This window comes from Nansenia antarctica, assembly GCF_963989245.1.
Source record: "Nansenia antarctica genome assembly, chromosome: 3".
NCBI classification, from domain to species: domain Eukaryota; kingdom Metazoa; phylum Chordata; class Actinopteri; order Argentiniformes; family Microstomatidae; genus Nansenia; species Nansenia antarctica.
The window spans coordinates 72,004,708-72,021,784 of NC_137688.1; the positions used below are offsets into that span (position 1 = coordinate 72,004,708).

General features: G+C 47.5%; 2 protein-coding genes across 2 annotated transcripts in view; both read right to left on the minus strand.

Annotated features, from left to right (window-relative positions):
* Positions 1-3,841: 3,841 nt before the first annotated feature.
* On the minus strand, positions 3,842-9,100 carry LOC308152252 (peptidyl-prolyl cis-trans isomerase FKBP1A-like). Its single transcript, XM_080525179.1, has 5 exons — positions 9,029-9,100; positions 8,880-8,927; positions 6,640-6,752; positions 4,891-5,049; positions 3,842-4,300 (listed from the first exon to the last, which is right to left on the minus strand). The coding sequence occupies exons 1-4, from the start codon at positions 9,063-9,065 to the stop codon at positions 4,921-4,923; spliced, it is 327 nt and encodes a 108-aa protein (XP_080381305.1). The 5' UTR covers positions 9,066-9,100; the 3' UTR covers positions 3,842-4,300; positions 4,891-4,920.
* Positions 9,101-10,925: 1,825 nt separating this feature from the next.
* LOC308154363 (sodium-dependent lysophosphatidylcholine symporter 1-like) overlaps positions 10,926-17,077 on the minus strand; it is a gene marked incomplete at both ends in the record, with an annotated part of 12,420 nt that continues 6,268 nt past the window's right edge. The window contains 8 exons of the mRNA XM_080527526.1: positions 10,926-10,953; positions 11,344-11,586; positions 11,714-11,863; positions 12,538-12,681; positions 14,151-14,263; positions 15,368-15,451; positions 15,980-16,063; positions 16,797-16,918. Coding sequence (XP_080383652.1) covers positions 10,926-10,953; positions 11,344-11,586; positions 11,714-11,863; positions 12,538-12,681; positions 14,151-14,263; positions 15,368-15,451; positions 15,980-16,063; positions 16,797-16,918 — 968 coding nt within the window. The remainder of the gene's footprint in view (positions 10,954-11,343; positions 11,587-11,713; positions 11,864-12,537; positions 12,682-14,150; positions 14,264-15,367; positions 15,452-15,979; positions 16,064-16,796; positions 16,919-17,077) is intronic.

Below are 17,077 nucleotides of genomic sequence, written 5' to 3' on the forward strand. Positions count from 1 at the left end.
GGACCCCTAACTGGCCCAGCAGGCATGGGGGGGGGCACCCCCCATCCGAAGACCCCAAACTCCCCAGAATCATCCCACAACCGCCCAGGACCACAACCGCCCAGGACCACAACCTCCCAGGACCACAACCTCCCAGGACCACAACCTCCCAGAACCACAACCTCCCAGGACCACAACCTCCTAGGACCACAACCTCCCAGGACCACAACCTCCCAGAACCACAATCTCCCTCCACAACCTCCCCGGACCACAACCATACTTACTGACCGACCTTAGATTTGGATTACTTTTCCTCCACCACGTCTGTGTCTGATTGGAGGGTTTGAGACAGTTACGTGACCTGATTGGAGGGTTTGTGGCGGTTACGTGACCTGATTGGAGGGTTTGAGGCGGTTACGTGACCTGATTGGAGGGTTTGAGACGGTTACGTGACCTGATTGGAGGGTTTGAAACGGTTACGTGACCTGATTGGAGGGTTTGAGACGGTTACGTGACCTGATTGTGTTGCAGTTTGACCTTCTGAAGAGATCAAGGTGTTCATGTGTTGATTGACAGCTGCAGGCGCTCCAGTCGTGTGATCCCTGCCTGTGTTAACTAGCTGCTGCCTCTCCCACAGGTTCATATCTTTGTAGTCCTGCCGTGTTTCCTAGGAAGTTTAAACACACAACAGTGCAATATTGACCTGAGGGTGAATGTGTGAGCCCCCAGAATGCACTGCTCTGTCCGGCTCGCTGCATGAAACCCAGAGACCAGGTATTCAACGCATCCCCATGACAACCCAGAGACCAGGTGTTCAACGCATCCCCATGACAACCCAGAGAGGTGTTAAATGGTAAACGGACTGACTATATACATCTCCTTATTCCAAAGCGCTTTACAACGGCCTCTCATTCACCCATTCACACACACATTCACACACCAATGGAGGCAAGCTGCCATGCAAGGCGCCGTCCGGCCCGCTCATTGGGGTTCAGTGTCTTGCCCAAGGACACCTCGACATGTGGCCAGCCGGGGCTCGAACCGCTGATCTTGCGATCATTAGACGGCACCTCTACTTCCTGCGCCACAGCCGCCCCATAGGTGTTCAACACATCGCCATGACAACCCCTCGCCCTGAAACAGCCTCCAGACACCCAACATGTACAACATGTGACCCCTGAACCCTGAACCCTGTCATGTCATGTTCACCTGGCCCGCCTCCCTCTGATGTTGCTGGTGAGATCTGATCTGAGATCTGGGTGACAAACTGGTTTGTTCATTCTAGTTTCTGAAGCTCAATGACTGAAGCGTCTGAATGAGAGTTCCTGTCTCCACATGTTGGCAAAAGTTGAATGTCTTTGAATATTATTTTTTTTTTTTTCCTAGGTAAGATATTTTGCACGACAGTTGAGAAAAGAAAATGTATTATATTTGAGGGATCTTCAGCTTCATTTGTGAAACTTCCTGTCTGAATTGAAGGCGATGTTAAGATGATCTGAGCAGTGCCATCTATGTATGTGACTCGGTCTGGTCTTTTGGTCCGCATGTCGGCAACCAATCAAAATGTTCAGACTTTTCGTTTGAAACACGCAACTACGTTTCAACGTTGTTGAGAATCACGACACAAACTCTCTAGTCGAGCCAAAATACTGCAACAACACAACGGATTGGGTGAGTAATCCCCACTGCTACCTAGTTAACTAGAACACTACTTTACATTGTTACCTAGTTAACTACAACACTACTTTACATTGTTACCTAGTTAACTAGAACACTACTTTACATTGTTATCTAGTTAACTACAACACTACTTTACATTGTTACCTAGTTAACTACAACACTACTTTACATTGTTACCTAGTTAACTACAACACTACTTTACATTGTTACCTAGTTAACTACAACACTACGGTACTTTACATTGTTAGCAGGCTCACAGAACAAGCTGTGGTAGTTGACTAACGACAACGCTGAAATGTATTCACATTTTTCGAAAGAAAAGTCTGAACATTACATCAGATCCCGACATGAGGACCAAATCAGACTGTGTCACATGTGTACTCTGTAAGACAGTGCCATCTATGTATGTCCTCAGTAAGACATCATTTGCCAAATCGGTTATTTTTATTATTATTATTGTTTTTTCTTAATAGGATTGATCTGTATTTCAAACTCTTGCACTTTGTCCACCTCTAGGGCTGAGCTACTGGATGTTTCTAGATGCTTTGCATGTCATCAACAGTTCTCCATGCTAGTCTCCTCTCAGCTCAACTATAGCGCTCTTACAGTGATAGAACCTTCTCAATTTATTTATTCTGATCCAAGATGTCAGAAGCAGTGAACAAAAGCAATGATGAACCTGATGCACAAACAGCTGTAGGATAATACCCCGTGTGAACAGGTCTGGATATGATCCCCTCCTCTTCCTCCCCTTCGAAATAAAGTGAAAGTTGCCTTTGTCTGTTTTTCTTCACTTGGGACAGTTGACGGACAGATGAAGTCTTGTCAGGAGATAATGTGGGTCGTGTGGTCATTGTTGTGTCTGTTAGTGACGGGCCATTCTACAGACAATCACTAACAGACTGTGTCTGAGGGTCTCTGTAGGATTGATTGATTGAAAACTTTATTAGAAGATTTGCAGAAGTAGGTACATGAAAGTACATATTACATACAAGGTCAACTAACAGGATAAAAACCCAAGAAAGCCACTGGCTTATTTCAATTGGGGTCCTTGATGACCTGTCTATTAGTGGTAGGACAGTCTGTTAGTGATGTTAGGCTATCCTACAGACAATCACCAACAGGCTGTCTGTAGGATGGCCTGTCTTTTAATAATAACTTTATTTGTATAGCACTTTTCCTGCAAATGTTGCAGCTCAAAGTGCTCCAATCATTACCGGTATATAATTATCATTGAATTTAGTCATTTAAAGGCAATATTAAAAAGATGGGTTTTTAGTCTTGACTTGAACATATGTGCTGAGGTTGCATCCCTAATGTAAACTGGCAGTGTGACACAATCTGGAGCATAAAATGAGAATGCAGCCTCACCAAATCTCTTCTTTTGTACATGTGGTACACAGAGAAAACCAGCGTCAGAAGACCTGAGAGCTCTATTGGGCTGATATGCTAGCAAAAGACCTGAGAGCTCTATTAGTGCTAGGCCAGTCTGTTAGTGATCGTCTGTAGCATAGCCTAACACTAACAGACTGTCTGTAGCATAGCCTGTCTGTTAGGTCATCCTACAGCAGTTTATTTCCAGGAGCAGGCTAAGCTAAGCTAACCCTGACACACCCGCCAGACAGGAAGTTAAACCGCGTCACTGGTAAGACTTTCGCTAACGCTAACTAACTAGCTTACTCACTTACTAACCAAACCGACCCACAAACACCGCCCCCCCCCCCCCCAGACTCCTTTCACATGGTACTTCCTGTTTCACTACGGTGGGTGAGGAGGGACAGTCTGGTAGGGATGTAACGATACTCAACTCACAATACTATTTTCTAACGATTTTTGAACTAAACTAAAATGAAATTGCAGACAAATGACTGAAAAATCCGTTTTTTGTCTCTGACAAAAGTGCAGCATCTCTGCTTTCATGAACCTGTGGAATAGTTTTGACAGCACATAGTTTAGGAATTACAGTAATACAAGTAACGCTTTCGGTTTTCAAGCGTTAAGAGTATCGCGATACATTTTTCCATCTCAGCGATTTGAACTGTCACATATTCGTATCGCGATGCATCGTTACAGCCCTACAGTCTGGCTATGTGGTGATTAAACCAGGGTTGTCAAGGGAACCAGGGTTAAAGGTCAGTGTGGCTGTATAGTGTGGTAGAGACGAGGCAGGTCCGTGTGGGAAGCAGTGATTCTTTTTAATTGATAAACATGCCCACATCAACACTAGAGAAAGGCCACTCACTGAGCCTCGGAATGAGAGTCTGTTTACGTCTGTTTACCGTCCGTGTGATGAGCCGGTCCTGAGCGACCGGCCTGACTTACAAAACCTGAAGTCAAATACAAAAAAAATAAAGAAAAGAAAAAAATACACGATATCATAAAAAAAATACGACAATAAAAAGAGAATTAAAAATGACATAATGGCTACGGGAGGAGAAGCTATGGCCTAGGTGCTGTTACAGTGTTGTAGGTTAGCTAGAGGGAGGGGGGAGGGGCTAGAGGGAGCAGGGAGGGAGGGGGAGGGGCTGGAGAAGCAGGTGACAGAAACAGGCTGGTGTCTAGAAGGTGAAGTGGTGAAGGTGAAGTAGAGACGTGAGCTTCCTTTAGCCTTTACGCCCGTGTTCCCGAGATAGGAGTCAACCTGGGGGGGAGAGGAGAGGGGAGGGAGAAGATTAGAGTTAAGCACAGAAGCTTGTTAAACACACTAACATGTCCGTTAACGTCTCTTAACACTAGAACAGCCATGGGTGGGGTCATGAACACTAGAACACTACCCAGCTAACTCAGGGAGAGTCCATGACTGACCATTGTCCCTTTTAAATAAATGAATGAATTAAAAAAGTAACACGTAGGTAACAAAAAAAAAAAGGCAGGGCTGTTCTAGCGTTAACATCGCTGTAAATGAGTTTTACTGAATAAACATGGCTGACGTCGGCTACTGGGAGACAGCCTCACACGCCACCTCGTCTCACCCTGAATTTACAAGACTATTCATCATATATATTCATTATATAATTCACTATTTCTTTAGGTAAATAGTTGTCTGACTATTTGGTGATTTTTTTGTCGCCTTTCCCATATTCGGCCTGGTCTAATTTGGCTCTTCGTCAGGGATTGGGGTAAAAAAATAATTTTAAAAACGTCTCACACCCTACCACGTCACCTGTCTCACCCTGAAGTAGTGAGTGGATCTGAGGACACCCTAACACGTCACACACACCCCCGTCTCACCCTGAAGTAGTGAGTGTAAGTGCGTCAGCGTCACTCCAGGCTGAGCAGCTCCACGTCGAAGATGAGGACGGCGTTGGGGGGGATGATGCCGGGGTGACCTTTGGCCCCGTAGGCGAAGTCTGGGGAGCAGGTCAGCCGCGCCCGCTGGCCCACACTCATCTGGGGGGGGGGGGCACAGGACAGACATGTTACATAGGGGTAGTGGTGGTCTAGTGGATAGTGAGTTGGACTTGTGATCGGAAGGTTGTGAGTTCAAATCCCGCCTGAAACACCACTACTAGACTAGAATTATTATTATTACATTGTTGGCATTTAGCAGACGCCTTATCCCAAAGTGACTGACAACTGATACATTTGACTAAGAAAGTGAATCATCAGTCCACCAGTCGTAACAGGAAGAGTAATCTAGCTCAGGCCAGGGGCCACTGGCAGTCGTCGTGATAAAACAATATATATATATATATATATATATATATATATATATATTTCTTCCTCTAATAGATACTGGAGAAACAGTACAAGGGGGGGGGGGGGGAGTAGAAATCTTAGGAGACACAGTGCTGGGGCATTACATAACACACCACACACACATTACAGCATATTGACACCAGACACACATACCAGACACATGACATCAAAAAATGACACTGACACACTACAGACACACTGACAGTGTCCTACTAAGATACATTCTAAACACAAGTAGGGCTGCAACTAACGATTATTTTGGTAGTCGACTAATCTGTCGATTATTTTTTCTATTAGTCGTGTGGCTTTTCGCTGCGCGTAAATGGCGACGCAGAAGCATAAATCCGGCTTAACTAGCTATCTAACCTAACGTTACGCCAAGCTACAGCTGCTCACAGAGCTAGTTGATTGGCTAGCTAGCATTGCTGGCTAGACTACAGACAGCTCACGTTAGTAGGCTACGCTTGGCGCTGTTTATCTTACAGACAGCTCGCTGGTGGACTCAACATAATTGAAATAGCATTCACTTATCAAGCATCATTCATGATCATCCACCATGACTACCTGGTATTTTAATAGCGACCACCCCTCACTTCATTTCATCTCGCGTTCTCCTGGCTTCAACATGGAAAACCACTGCTACGTAACGTTACATACAAGCGCCTCTGTCTGTCACACGTGTGCCACAGGGCAAATAAATGAATAGCACAAACGCTCATAGCATGTACAGCCCTGTCCATGAGACGTTGTTTTCCAACATGTAACAGTAAAGCTAACATAAACATTACGACCCTAACAATATAACGTTAGCCAGTTGGCTAACAACGTTAGCTAAAACTTACCCAGCTGATTATTGCATGGCTCCCGTAAAATAAAATAAAAAATAAAAAATAAATAAAAATCCCGTTTTTTATTTTTTTAAATACGATTAGTCGACACTAAAATTCCACGTCGACGAGTTTTTATGATCGACGTCGTCGATTATGTCGACTAATCGTTGCAGCCCTAAACACAAGCATTGTGAACATGTCAAACACACATCACTCGGATGCCAGTTCACGTATCATGTATGATCATCATCATTACATCATCATGACACTGAATACAATCACACAATGTAAGGAAATGCCTTGGTGCTGACCAGCTCTCAACAATTCCACTGTCACTGTCCTGTCTCCTCCACCACCTCCTCCTCCTCCTCCTCCACCACCACCTCCTCTTCCTCCTCCTCCACCTCACCCTCCTTTACCACTTCCCCCTCCTCCTCCCCCTCCTCCTCACCTTGGCCACTCCATCCTCCCAGCCGCGGATCACCTCCTTCTTGCCAATCTTGAACTTGAAGGGCTTCCCTCTGTCCCTGGAGGAGTCGAACTTGGTTCCATCCACCAGAGAGCCTGAGGGAGGAGAGAGTCACACCACCGCAGTACCTCACTGTATAGAGCTCATAACTGCACATAGCTCATAACTGTATATATCTCATAAGTGTATAGAGTTCATAACTGTACATAGCTCATAACTGTATATACAGTGTTCCCACACCTTCTGAAACATCAAATTCAAGCACCTTTCAAGGACTTTCCAGACTCAATTCCCTCGAGCCATGTAACATTTTTTTGAATATATATACTTTTTTTTAGAGAAAGAGGGGGGGGGAATTCAAGCACTTTCAATGACCCATGTCTATTTTCAAAAACTTTTAAGACCTTAATTTCTTTTTCACAAAATTCACAAACTTTCAAGGACTTCAAGGACCCGTGGGAACCCTGTATATAGCCCATAACTGTACATAGCTCATATCTGTATATAGGTCATATCTGTATAACTCTTAACTGTATATAGCTCATAACTGTATATAGCCCATAACTGTACATAGATCATAACTGTATATAGACCATAACTGTACATAGATCATAACTGTACATAGCTCTAAACTACACTGTTTACAAATTACAATACTACCTCTGCACATACTGTATATTACATAGTCACCCATCATTACCATTCTTGTTCTATTTATATAGAACATTTCGTTGTATAGTACTTGTACTCTGCAATGACAATAAAGTCGAATCTGATCTAATCTAACGTCAACTGTAGCTTCGTTAGCTGTTAGCTACATCAGTTATAGAGGGACTTCTAACATGGGTGGGTTAGACAGAGGCTAGCTCCGTTAGCCTGGTGGGTTATACAGAGGCTAGCTCAGTTAGCTGGGTGGGTCAGACAGAGGCTAGCTCAGTTAGCCTGGTGGGTTAGACAGAGGCTAGCTCAGTTAGCCTGGGTGGGTTAGACAGAGGCTAGCTCAGTTAGCCTGGTGGGTTATACAGAGGCTAGCTCAGTTAGCCTGGTGGGTCAGACAGAGGCTAGCTCAGTTAGCCTGGTGGGTTAGACAGAGGCTAGCTCAGTTAGCCTGGGTGGGTCAGACAGAGGCTAGCTCAGTTAGCCTGGTGGGTCAGACAGAGGCTAGCTCAGTTAGCCTGGTGGGTTAGACAGAGGCTAGCTCAGTTAGCCTGGTGGGTCAGACAGAGGCTAGCTCAGTTAGCCTGGTGGGTCAGACAGAGGCTAGCTCAGTTAGCCTGGTGGGTTAGACAGAGGCTAGCTCAGTTAGCCTGGGTGGGTTATACAGAGGCTAGCTCAGTTAGCCTGGTGGGTTAGACAGAGGCTAGCTCAGTTAGCCTGGTGGGTTAGACAGAGGCTAGCTCAGTTAGCCTGGTGGGTCAGACAGAGGCTAGCTCAGTTAGCCTGGTGGGTTATACAGACAGAGGCTAGCTCAGTTAGCTGGGTGGGTTAGACAGAGGCTAGCTCAGTTAGCAGGGTGGGTTATACAGAGGCTAGCTCAGTTAGCCTGGAGGGTTAGACAGAGGCTAGCTCAGTTAGCCGGGTGGGTTATACAGAGGCTAGCTCAGTTAGCCTGGGTGGGTTAGACAGAGGCTAGCTCAGTTAGCAGGGTGCGTTAGACAGAGGCTAGCTCAGTTAGCCTGGTGGGTCAGACAGAGGCTAGCTCAGTTAGCCTGGTGGGTCAGACAGAGGCTAGCTCAGTTAGCCTGGCGGGTTAGACAGAGGCTAGCTCAGTTAGCCTGGCGGGTTAGAGAGAGGCTAGCTCAGTTAGAGCACTCACAGGCCACTCTGATTGGACCAGAGCACAGCTAGTTAGCCAATCCAATGGATGCTAAATCCTCCCTACCATTAGTGTGGCTGGTGTCTGTCTGAGCTAGACGGTCATTGAATGGGCTAAAGCAGCAGATCCATTACATGGCAGGAGTTAGGGGCTAGCGGGCTGGCTAGGAAGCTAGCTAACCGGGGTCCGACTAATCGCTGGCGAAATCGCTCGGTGTTTTCCCAACATGGCCTGCCTGTCTTAGGTTTGCGAGTGTTCTATTAATAATCTCCTAGTAATCGGACATCGTAAAATTCTCGGACACTCAAAATAAATATTAATATATTTTTAAAAATTATTCCGTATTAAAGGAATGTAATGGAATGTAATTCCAGGAAGTAAACGTCCCCCCGCCTCTCTGACTCACCCACGTAGTGGACCACCACCGTCTGGCCCGTCTTAGGGAACGTCTCGCCTGAGAAGAGACAGAGAGAGGATCAGAACCCGGGACGTTAACCCGCTACACGGATGAATTATGATCAATAATAGACACAAAAGGATGGGTATTTTCCTCACCATCCCCCGGGGTTATGGTCTCGATCTGTACTCCCATCCTGGCTTCGCTGTTCTCCTCCCTGCCACAATGGAGCACAGACCGGAAGTCAAACGCCTTTACGCTACAACGAGGGGGAGGGGCCAGTTTACATTCACATTTCACACAACAGAGGGGCAATTCAAAGTGCTTTACATACAGCATTAAAATATATTTATACGTATAGGGTTGGAGATCTGATGTGTATTTTGGTCCAAGACCATTTTGTGATTTGTCTGCAAATTAGGAGGACTTTGAATTCAATTCTCTGAGAGACTGGTAGCCAGTGTAGAGATCTCAGGGTTGGTGTAATGTCAGGCCTGTCATGTAATGTAGGCCTGTACTGTAGGCCTGTTAGTAGACCAGGGGCCCGTTCCACTAAGCGCGATTAACTCTGATCCAGGCGATTAACTCTGATCCAGGTTTAAATAAGCTTGCGGTCGGTTCCATCAATGTGGCTAAAATAATTCACTGCTTGGTTGCTATGCAACCAATCCTTCTGAGTAATTCTGGTCCTGAGCAGACTTACAGGCTGGTTTCGGTAATGCGTGCGTCAAAAAAGGCTCACAGGCGGAAACTACATCCCGAACGACAGTTCCTCAAGTGTCTTTTAGGAAATATTAGTTCCCACTTCACACGAGATAGATAGATAGATAGTTTGACTGTGTGATAGATAGGTAATTTGATATTTTGAAAGTGTGATCGATAGATAGTTTGATTGTGTGATAGATAACTTGAGATTTCGAAAGTGTGATAGATAGATAGATCGATAAATAAATAAATTTAAAAGTGTAAAAAATAAAATAAAATAGGTATGTCTATCAACTTGCATTGCTGTCATTACAGCGGTGTGGCTGGTGCAGGGTTTAAGGCAGCCAGTTAGAGTTCTGAAGGCTGTGAGTTCGAGGCTTGATTTAACTTAAAGTTGTTTTTTTTTTTACATTTAACCGAAGCCTTCATGCAAATCGATTTACAATATAAATATATATCTGTCTAAGTGAATCATCTATCCATCAGTAATCATTAGAAAAAATAATCTATGCTAAATCCAGGGTCCAGTTAGAAGAACATAATTTACTCAGAAAGGCTTCAAACACCATTGTAATTGTGTCAGTTCTTGTAAATTAGCCTGCACCATCATTTTATAGCCTATATACTTTTTTAGATTAGATTTTAGATTAGATTCAGACAACGAAATTCAATAAAAAGTGTGTCTGAAGAGGGATTTGAACCACCGTCTTAAAATGACGAATAAATACCATGGCAGCAGTCAATACCAATAGGCCATTGTGACGATATGGCAGTCTGTAGCCTTCTGCTGATATCACCACAGTAGTAAATATTCATTTATTAAAATATGAACATATAACAATAACTGGGGCTAGTATGACCTACGCATTTAATCGGTCTGCAATATCTTGCCAAACCATTTCCCTCACCTTGTTAATTGCGGCAGTATTGCACTATTTTACATCTTATTTTTGGTCTTCATAAAAATCAATAATTAGAAGTGCTGCGCAAAAAGAGTGCAGTATCTTCATTTCGACAGTTTGACTCTTCAGGGCTCTTTATGTCTGCGTGCACGCGCCCATATCGAGGATTTCTAAGCCGGTGTTCTGTGAACACTCATGACACAAGCCTGATCCTCGTTCGAGGAATCACCTGAGGCTTGAATTCCAATCCCGAGTCGCCGCATTTTTTATTTTTTTTATTTTTAGCGCCGATATACTAATCAACGTTCGTGGAATAGCCTCCAGCTCCTTTAGATAGGCCTGTTAGTAGACCATTACAATAATCAAGTCTACTGGAAACAAATGCATGGATGAGTGTTTCAAGGGGCCAGTTATCAGTGAATGCTTGTGATGTTTGACATGATGATGTTCACAGATGTAGAGAGCCTCCAATGAATCTACTGGACAACCAGAAGGGAACGTCATACAAGAAACAGTCCAAATTCAAATAAATTATTAATGAAATATTTATTCGTCAATGCATCTTGCGTAAACAAAGTCGAAGCGTTGGTTGTCAGACATTGGAACGATACGAACACAAACACACACTAAACACTCACCAGCCAACCGAGGAATTATATCAGACCCACGTGACCTTTGACCTAACTTCAACCTCGTCATTAGAAGAAGACCTATGACCAGACTTCTGGTGACGGTGGTTTGGCTGTGGTCCAGATCTGCGGGGGGGAGGCTGAGCGGAGGGAGGCCGAGGTGCATGTGGAGGGGGGCGCAGAGCCAGACAGACGTGTTGTGGGCTGTTATGTAAGGAGGGAGCAGGCTGGTCTGACTGGTTCTCTGACTTCCTGGAGCCTCGGTGGCTGCTGCTGTGACTGCTGCTGTGACTGGCTCTGTGACTGCTGCTTTGGCTGTTCTTCGCTCTGCAGGCGGAGGTGTCTGGGACACGGCTGGACCTCAGCCTGGACAGAGAGGGGACACCTGACACCAGACCAGAGATGTGAGGCTGTCCATCATCTTCCTCATCATCTTCCTCATCATCTTCCTCTCCTGCCAGAGGAGCTGTCGTCTCTGGGCTGAACACAGGAGGAGGAACACATCTACCATCACACAACTAAAACACTTCCAACATTTGCAGACCCACCCTTCCTCCCCCCTCCTCCCCCCTCCTCACCCCTCCCTCCCCTCCTCCCCCCTCCTCACCCCTCCTCCTGGCCCAGCCCAGTGGGGTAGTGGTAGAAGGCCAGCAGGCCCAGCAGCAGCAGAACCACCGGGACCGGAGCGAACAGAACCCTCAGCGCCGTCACCACGCCGTCGCCATGGCTACACGCGTCGGCACGGTAACCAACGAAACTGCACAACACAACACAACAAACAAACAAGCGTGTGTTTATCTTTTATTAATCGGTCTGTTTATAGTTTTGTGTGTTATTGTTTCATATATATGCTCTGTTATTGTTTCATATATATGTTTATTGTGTTATTGTGTTGTTATATCAAAATAAATGATTCAGAATTAATAATTAAATGAATAAATAAATGACTAAATAATGCATGTATATACACACACACACACACACACACACAAATGGAGAAAGTAGACTGTCAAAGAAATGAAGAAACATTTTGTTCTAAAAGAGAGAGAGAGGTGAGAGGGAAAGCAGGAAAGAGAGAAAGCAGGAAAGAGAGAGAGAGAGAGAGAGAGAGAGAGAGAGGGAGGGAGGGAGAGAAAGCAGGAAAGAGAGAGCAGGAAAGAGGGAGAGAGAGAGGGAAAGCAGGAAAGAGAGAGAGAGAGAGAGAGAGAGCAAGGGGGGGGGGAGAGAGAGAGAGAGGTGAGAGAGATGAACAGACAGCCAGTGGGTGGGAGAGGGGGAGGTGAAGAGAGAGAGAGAGAGAGAGAGAGAGAGAGGGAGAGAGAGAAGGGAGAGAGAGGGAGGGGGGCAGGAGAGGTGAAGAGAGAGAGAGAGGAAGGAGGGAGGGGGAGAGAGAGGAGGGAGGGAGGGAGAGGGGATGGGGGGGTGACTCACTGCAGGGTCAGGGCCGACCCCCCCACAGCCAGGCCCCCCCCCAGCTTCCTGCAGAAGGCCAGGCAGGAGAAGAACAGGGGCTCCCGCCCCCGGCAGCAGGGGCTGCTCACACACGCATCCTCCACCACGTCAGGCAGCATCGACCTGCAGGAGGGAGGGGAGGGGAGGTGGGAGGAGGGGTGAGGCAGGGGTGGGGAGGGGTGAGGCAGGGGTGGGGAGGGGAGGGGCAGGAGGGGTGAGGAGGAGTGAGGAGGGTTGAGGCAGGGGTGAGGAGGGGAGGGGAGGGGCAGGAGGGGTGAGGACAGCCAATCAGACCTGGCCTGTTCACTCAGGCCTTCTCTAGGTGTGTTGTTGTTTCTGTCTGTGTGACGGGTTTGGTTTTCTTTCCTGTTTCTCTGGAAAGCAACCTTGGGTCCCCTGAAAGTCGCTAGATAAATAAAGTTATTATTATTATTATTATTATTATTATTATTATCTCCAATACAGCACACCACATACAAAGATCTGTCCTACGGCAGTCTAGAGTCTCGTCCCCCAAGTTAGAAATCTCACGTGATCAGGGTAGTAGTACCCTGACTGACCTGTAGAGGCAGCCATGTGCGACAGGGCAAATACTGTAAAGTGGCGAAGAACGAAAAGTAAAAGACGCGTCAGTCTCGCTTCTTGATTGGCTACATCCCATACCATGTCACAATCGGACTTGGGAGTTGTCAGTTTCGCCCCCACGCAAGAGGACTTTTGATCGTAAGTATTGAACACGTTTAATATTTACGATCGTCGGCCCCGACCATTTTCCGAGCAGATTGTCGGGAGAAATTGACTCTTAACACACCTCACACCACAGGATAATCTTGTAGGATAATCTTTAGAACAATCTGATAATCGGGCGTTTGCTGTCCTTGGTCGGAAGGGGGGAAATCAGGCCAAAATCGGCCAGATTATCTTTATGTGTGTACCAGGCTTTAGACTACCCCAGATTATCTTTATGTGCGTACCAGGCTTTAGACTACCCCAGGTTATCTTTATGTGTACCAGGCTTTAGACTACCCCAGGTTATCTTTATGTGTACCAGGCTTTAGACTACCCCAGATTATCTTTATGTGTACCAGGCTTTAGATTTAAATATGTTGCATCATCTGTACTAGCAGGGTTGACTTTGACAGAGTTGTCTGTGATTCTGTCTGTCTGTCTGTGATTCTGTCTGTCTGTGATTCTGTCTGTCTGTCTGTCTGTGATTCTGTCTGTGATTCTGTCTGTCTGTCTTTGATTCTGTCTGTCTGTCTGTGATTCTGTCTGTCTGTGATTCTGTCTGTCTATCTGTCTGTGATTCTGTCTGTCTGTCTGTGACTCTGTCTGTCTGTCTGTCTGTCTGTGATTCTGTCTGTCTGTGATTCTGTCTGTGATCTGTTAGTCAGAGTTCAGAGGTCACAGCTGGAGCAGACAGCAGCAGTGAGGTTAGGGTTGAGGTTATGGTTAGAGAGGTTCGGGTTAGGGTTCTGGTTAGGGATAGGGTTAGGGTTAGGGTTAGGGTTATGGTTAGGGATAGAGTTAGGGTTAGGGTTAGGGTTAGGGACAGGGTTAGGGTTAGGGTTATGGTTATGGTCGTGACCCACCAGGGCAGCAGCACCAGGCAGGCCAGGCTGGACCCCAGCAGGACACACATCACCATGGAGACCGGCAGGTTGCTAGGCACCGACGCCATGACGACCACGGCCGGGATGAAGAGCTGCACACACACACGCACACACACACACACACACACGCACGCACACAAAGAAATGTGTGTATATATTTTAATTTCATAAAGATGGATGACCTTACCTTTTTAGTTTTAAATGTCACCTTCAATGGGGTAACATCAGAGTTGGGTCATCCCAAGCATCCCACCTAGCCTCCACCCTGTCCTCTCCAAGCATCCCACCTAGCCTCCACCCTGTCCTCTCCAAGCATCCCACCTAGCCTCCACCCTGTCCTCTCCAAGCATCCCACCTAGCCTCCACCCTGTCCTCTCCAAGCATCCCACCTAGGCTCTACCCTGTCCTAAAGGCCTCACCAAGCATCCCACCTAGCCTCCACCCTGTCCTCTCCAAGCATCCCACCTAGCCTCCACCCTGTCCTCACCAAGCATCCCACCTAGCCTCTACCCTGTCCTCACTAAGCATCCCACCTAGCCTCCACCCTGTCCTCTCCAAGCATCCCACCTAGCCTCTACCCTGTCCTAAAGGCCTCACCAAGCATCCCATCGAGCCTCCACCCTGTCCTCTTCAAGCATCCCACCCTGTCCTCACCAAGCATCCCACCTAGCCTCCACCCTGTCCTCACCAAGCATCCCACCTAGCCTCCACCCTGTCCTCTCCAAGCATCCCACCTAGCCTGCACCCTGTCCGCTCTAAGCATCTCACCTAGCCTCTACCCTGTCCTCAACAAGCATCCCACCTAGCCTCCACCCTGTCCTCACCAAGCATCCCACCTAGCCTCTACCCTGTCCTCTCCAAGCATCCCACCTAGCCTCCACCCTGTCCTCTCCAAGCATCCCACCTAGCCTCCACCCTGTCCTAAAGACCTCACCAAGCATCCCACCTAGCCTCCACCCTGTCCTCACCAAGCATCCCACCTAGCCTCTACCTTTTCCTCACCAAGCATCCCACCTAGCCTCTACCTTTTCCTCACCAAGCATCCCACCTAGCCTCTACCCTGTCCTCACCAAGCATCCCACCTAGCCTCCACCCTGTCCTAAAGACCTCACCAAGCATCCCACCTAGCCTCCACCCTGTCCTAAAGACCTCACCAAGCATCCCACCTAGCCTCCCCCCACCCCCCCTGCACTCACAGGCAGACCGATGAACAGGGTGGTCTTCTTTCCCAGCCTCAGCAGGACCGCTTGCCACACTGGGACCGCCACCGTGGCTGAGACCTGCTGGGACACACACACACACACTCATCACACACACACACTCATCACACACACACACACTCATCACACACACACACTCGTCACACACACACACTCATCACACACACACTCATCACACACACACTCATCACACACACACACACACACACACACACTCATCACACACACACACACACTCATCACACACACACACACACACACACACTCATCACACACACACACACACACACACACACACACACTCATCACAGACACACAGGGTCTGGGGTCAGGGTCAGGGGTCAGGGTTAGGGTCTGGGTCAGGTTCAGGGTCAGGGGTTAGGGTCAGGTTCAGGGTCAGGGGTCAGGGTCAGGGTCAGGGGTCAGGGTCAGGGTCAGGGTCAGGGTTAAGGTCAGGGTCAGGGTCAGGGTCAGGGTTAAGGTCAGTGTCAGGGTCAGGGGATAGGGTCAGGGTTAAGGTCAGTGTCAGGGTCAGGGGTCAGGGGTCAGGGTTAAGGTCAGTGTCTGGGTTAGGGGTCAGGGTCTCACCAGCAGGGTCAGGATGAGGAGCTGGAAGCTTCCCCCCAGCCCGGCCGCGTGGCTGCAGAACAGAGCCAGGTTCCCCAGGGACATCTGTTAGGATTTAATCATCTTCATAAAAATGTAAAAAAAAACAACAACATTGAAATAAAAAGTGAGCTTCAAAACCCCCCCAGTGGTGATGAGTTTGGAGGCTTTACTGTGGGGAGACCTGGAGTTTATCCACCTGAACAGCTGCCTGTGCTGAGTCTGAGGAGTCCTGCGTGGTTGGCCTTCCAGTTGGTTCAGAGCATCGAGGGAAGGGGGAGGAGAGTGTATGAGGTTGAAGAGAAGGTTGTTCATTAGATGGTATTCTCCTGATCTGTTTAAGTGGAGGCCGTCTCTTTTGAATAGGTTTCTCTGCCTGCAGAATGTTCCAGCGGTCAATAAACTTCAGCCCTTTAAGTTTGCACACACCAGAGAGCCACGTGTTAAGACTTAGGAGCCGATGAATTCGAGGTTACCTCTGTCAACAGTGGGCAGGGGGGGGGGGGGCAGTCACGTGATTCCCAGGCTCTTGTCGGAAACCTTGGCTTGACTCTGATGTTCTTATCTCGGCTTTGGTATATTCCAATAAGTTGACTCTCTTTGAAAGATCCACATAAGTTTGACAGATAGCAGGCATGGTAGGCAAAACATTGGGGGAAAAACAGCAGAAATTAAAATAAAATCAAAGCAATGAAAGCAATATGGGGGGGGTGGGCGATCAAGAAGCTCGTCTACCGTCCTTCAACAACAAGCAAGTGATTGGCTAAAGAAGGATGGGAGTTCAGACAGGAGGACTCACCTGGAAGGCCAGCCCAGCCAATAGGAAGCCCAGGACCAGGCGCTGGTAGGGGGCGTGGCCTATCAGCAGCCTCAGGGAGCGCAAACAGGAAACACGCTCCCTCACGTTGCTGCTGGGCGGAGCTAGGGCCGCAGGAGAGAGGAGTGGAGAGGAGGGGAGAGGAGAGGAGGGGAAGAGAGAGGAGGGGAAGAGAGAGGAGGGGAGAGGAGAGGAGAGAGGAGGGGAGGAGAGGAGGGGAGAGGAGAGGAGAGGAGGGGAGAGGAGCAGGAGAGGAGGGTAAA

Bases quoted from the DNA above. Each gene is read 5' to 3' on its own strand.
- LOC308152252 (XM_080525179.1), bottom strand. From the start codon at position 9,065: ATGGGAGTACAGATCGAGACCATAACCCCGGGGGATG. The intron at 8,928-9,028 runs GTGAGGAAAATA...GTCTCTTCTCAG, and splicing joins GACCATAACCCCGGGGGATG to GCGAGACGTTCCCTAAGACG. The intron at 5,050-6,639 runs GTGAGGAGGAGG...CCCCCCCCCCAG, and splicing joins GGGAGGATGGAGTGGCCAAG to ATGAGTGTGGGCCAGCGGGC.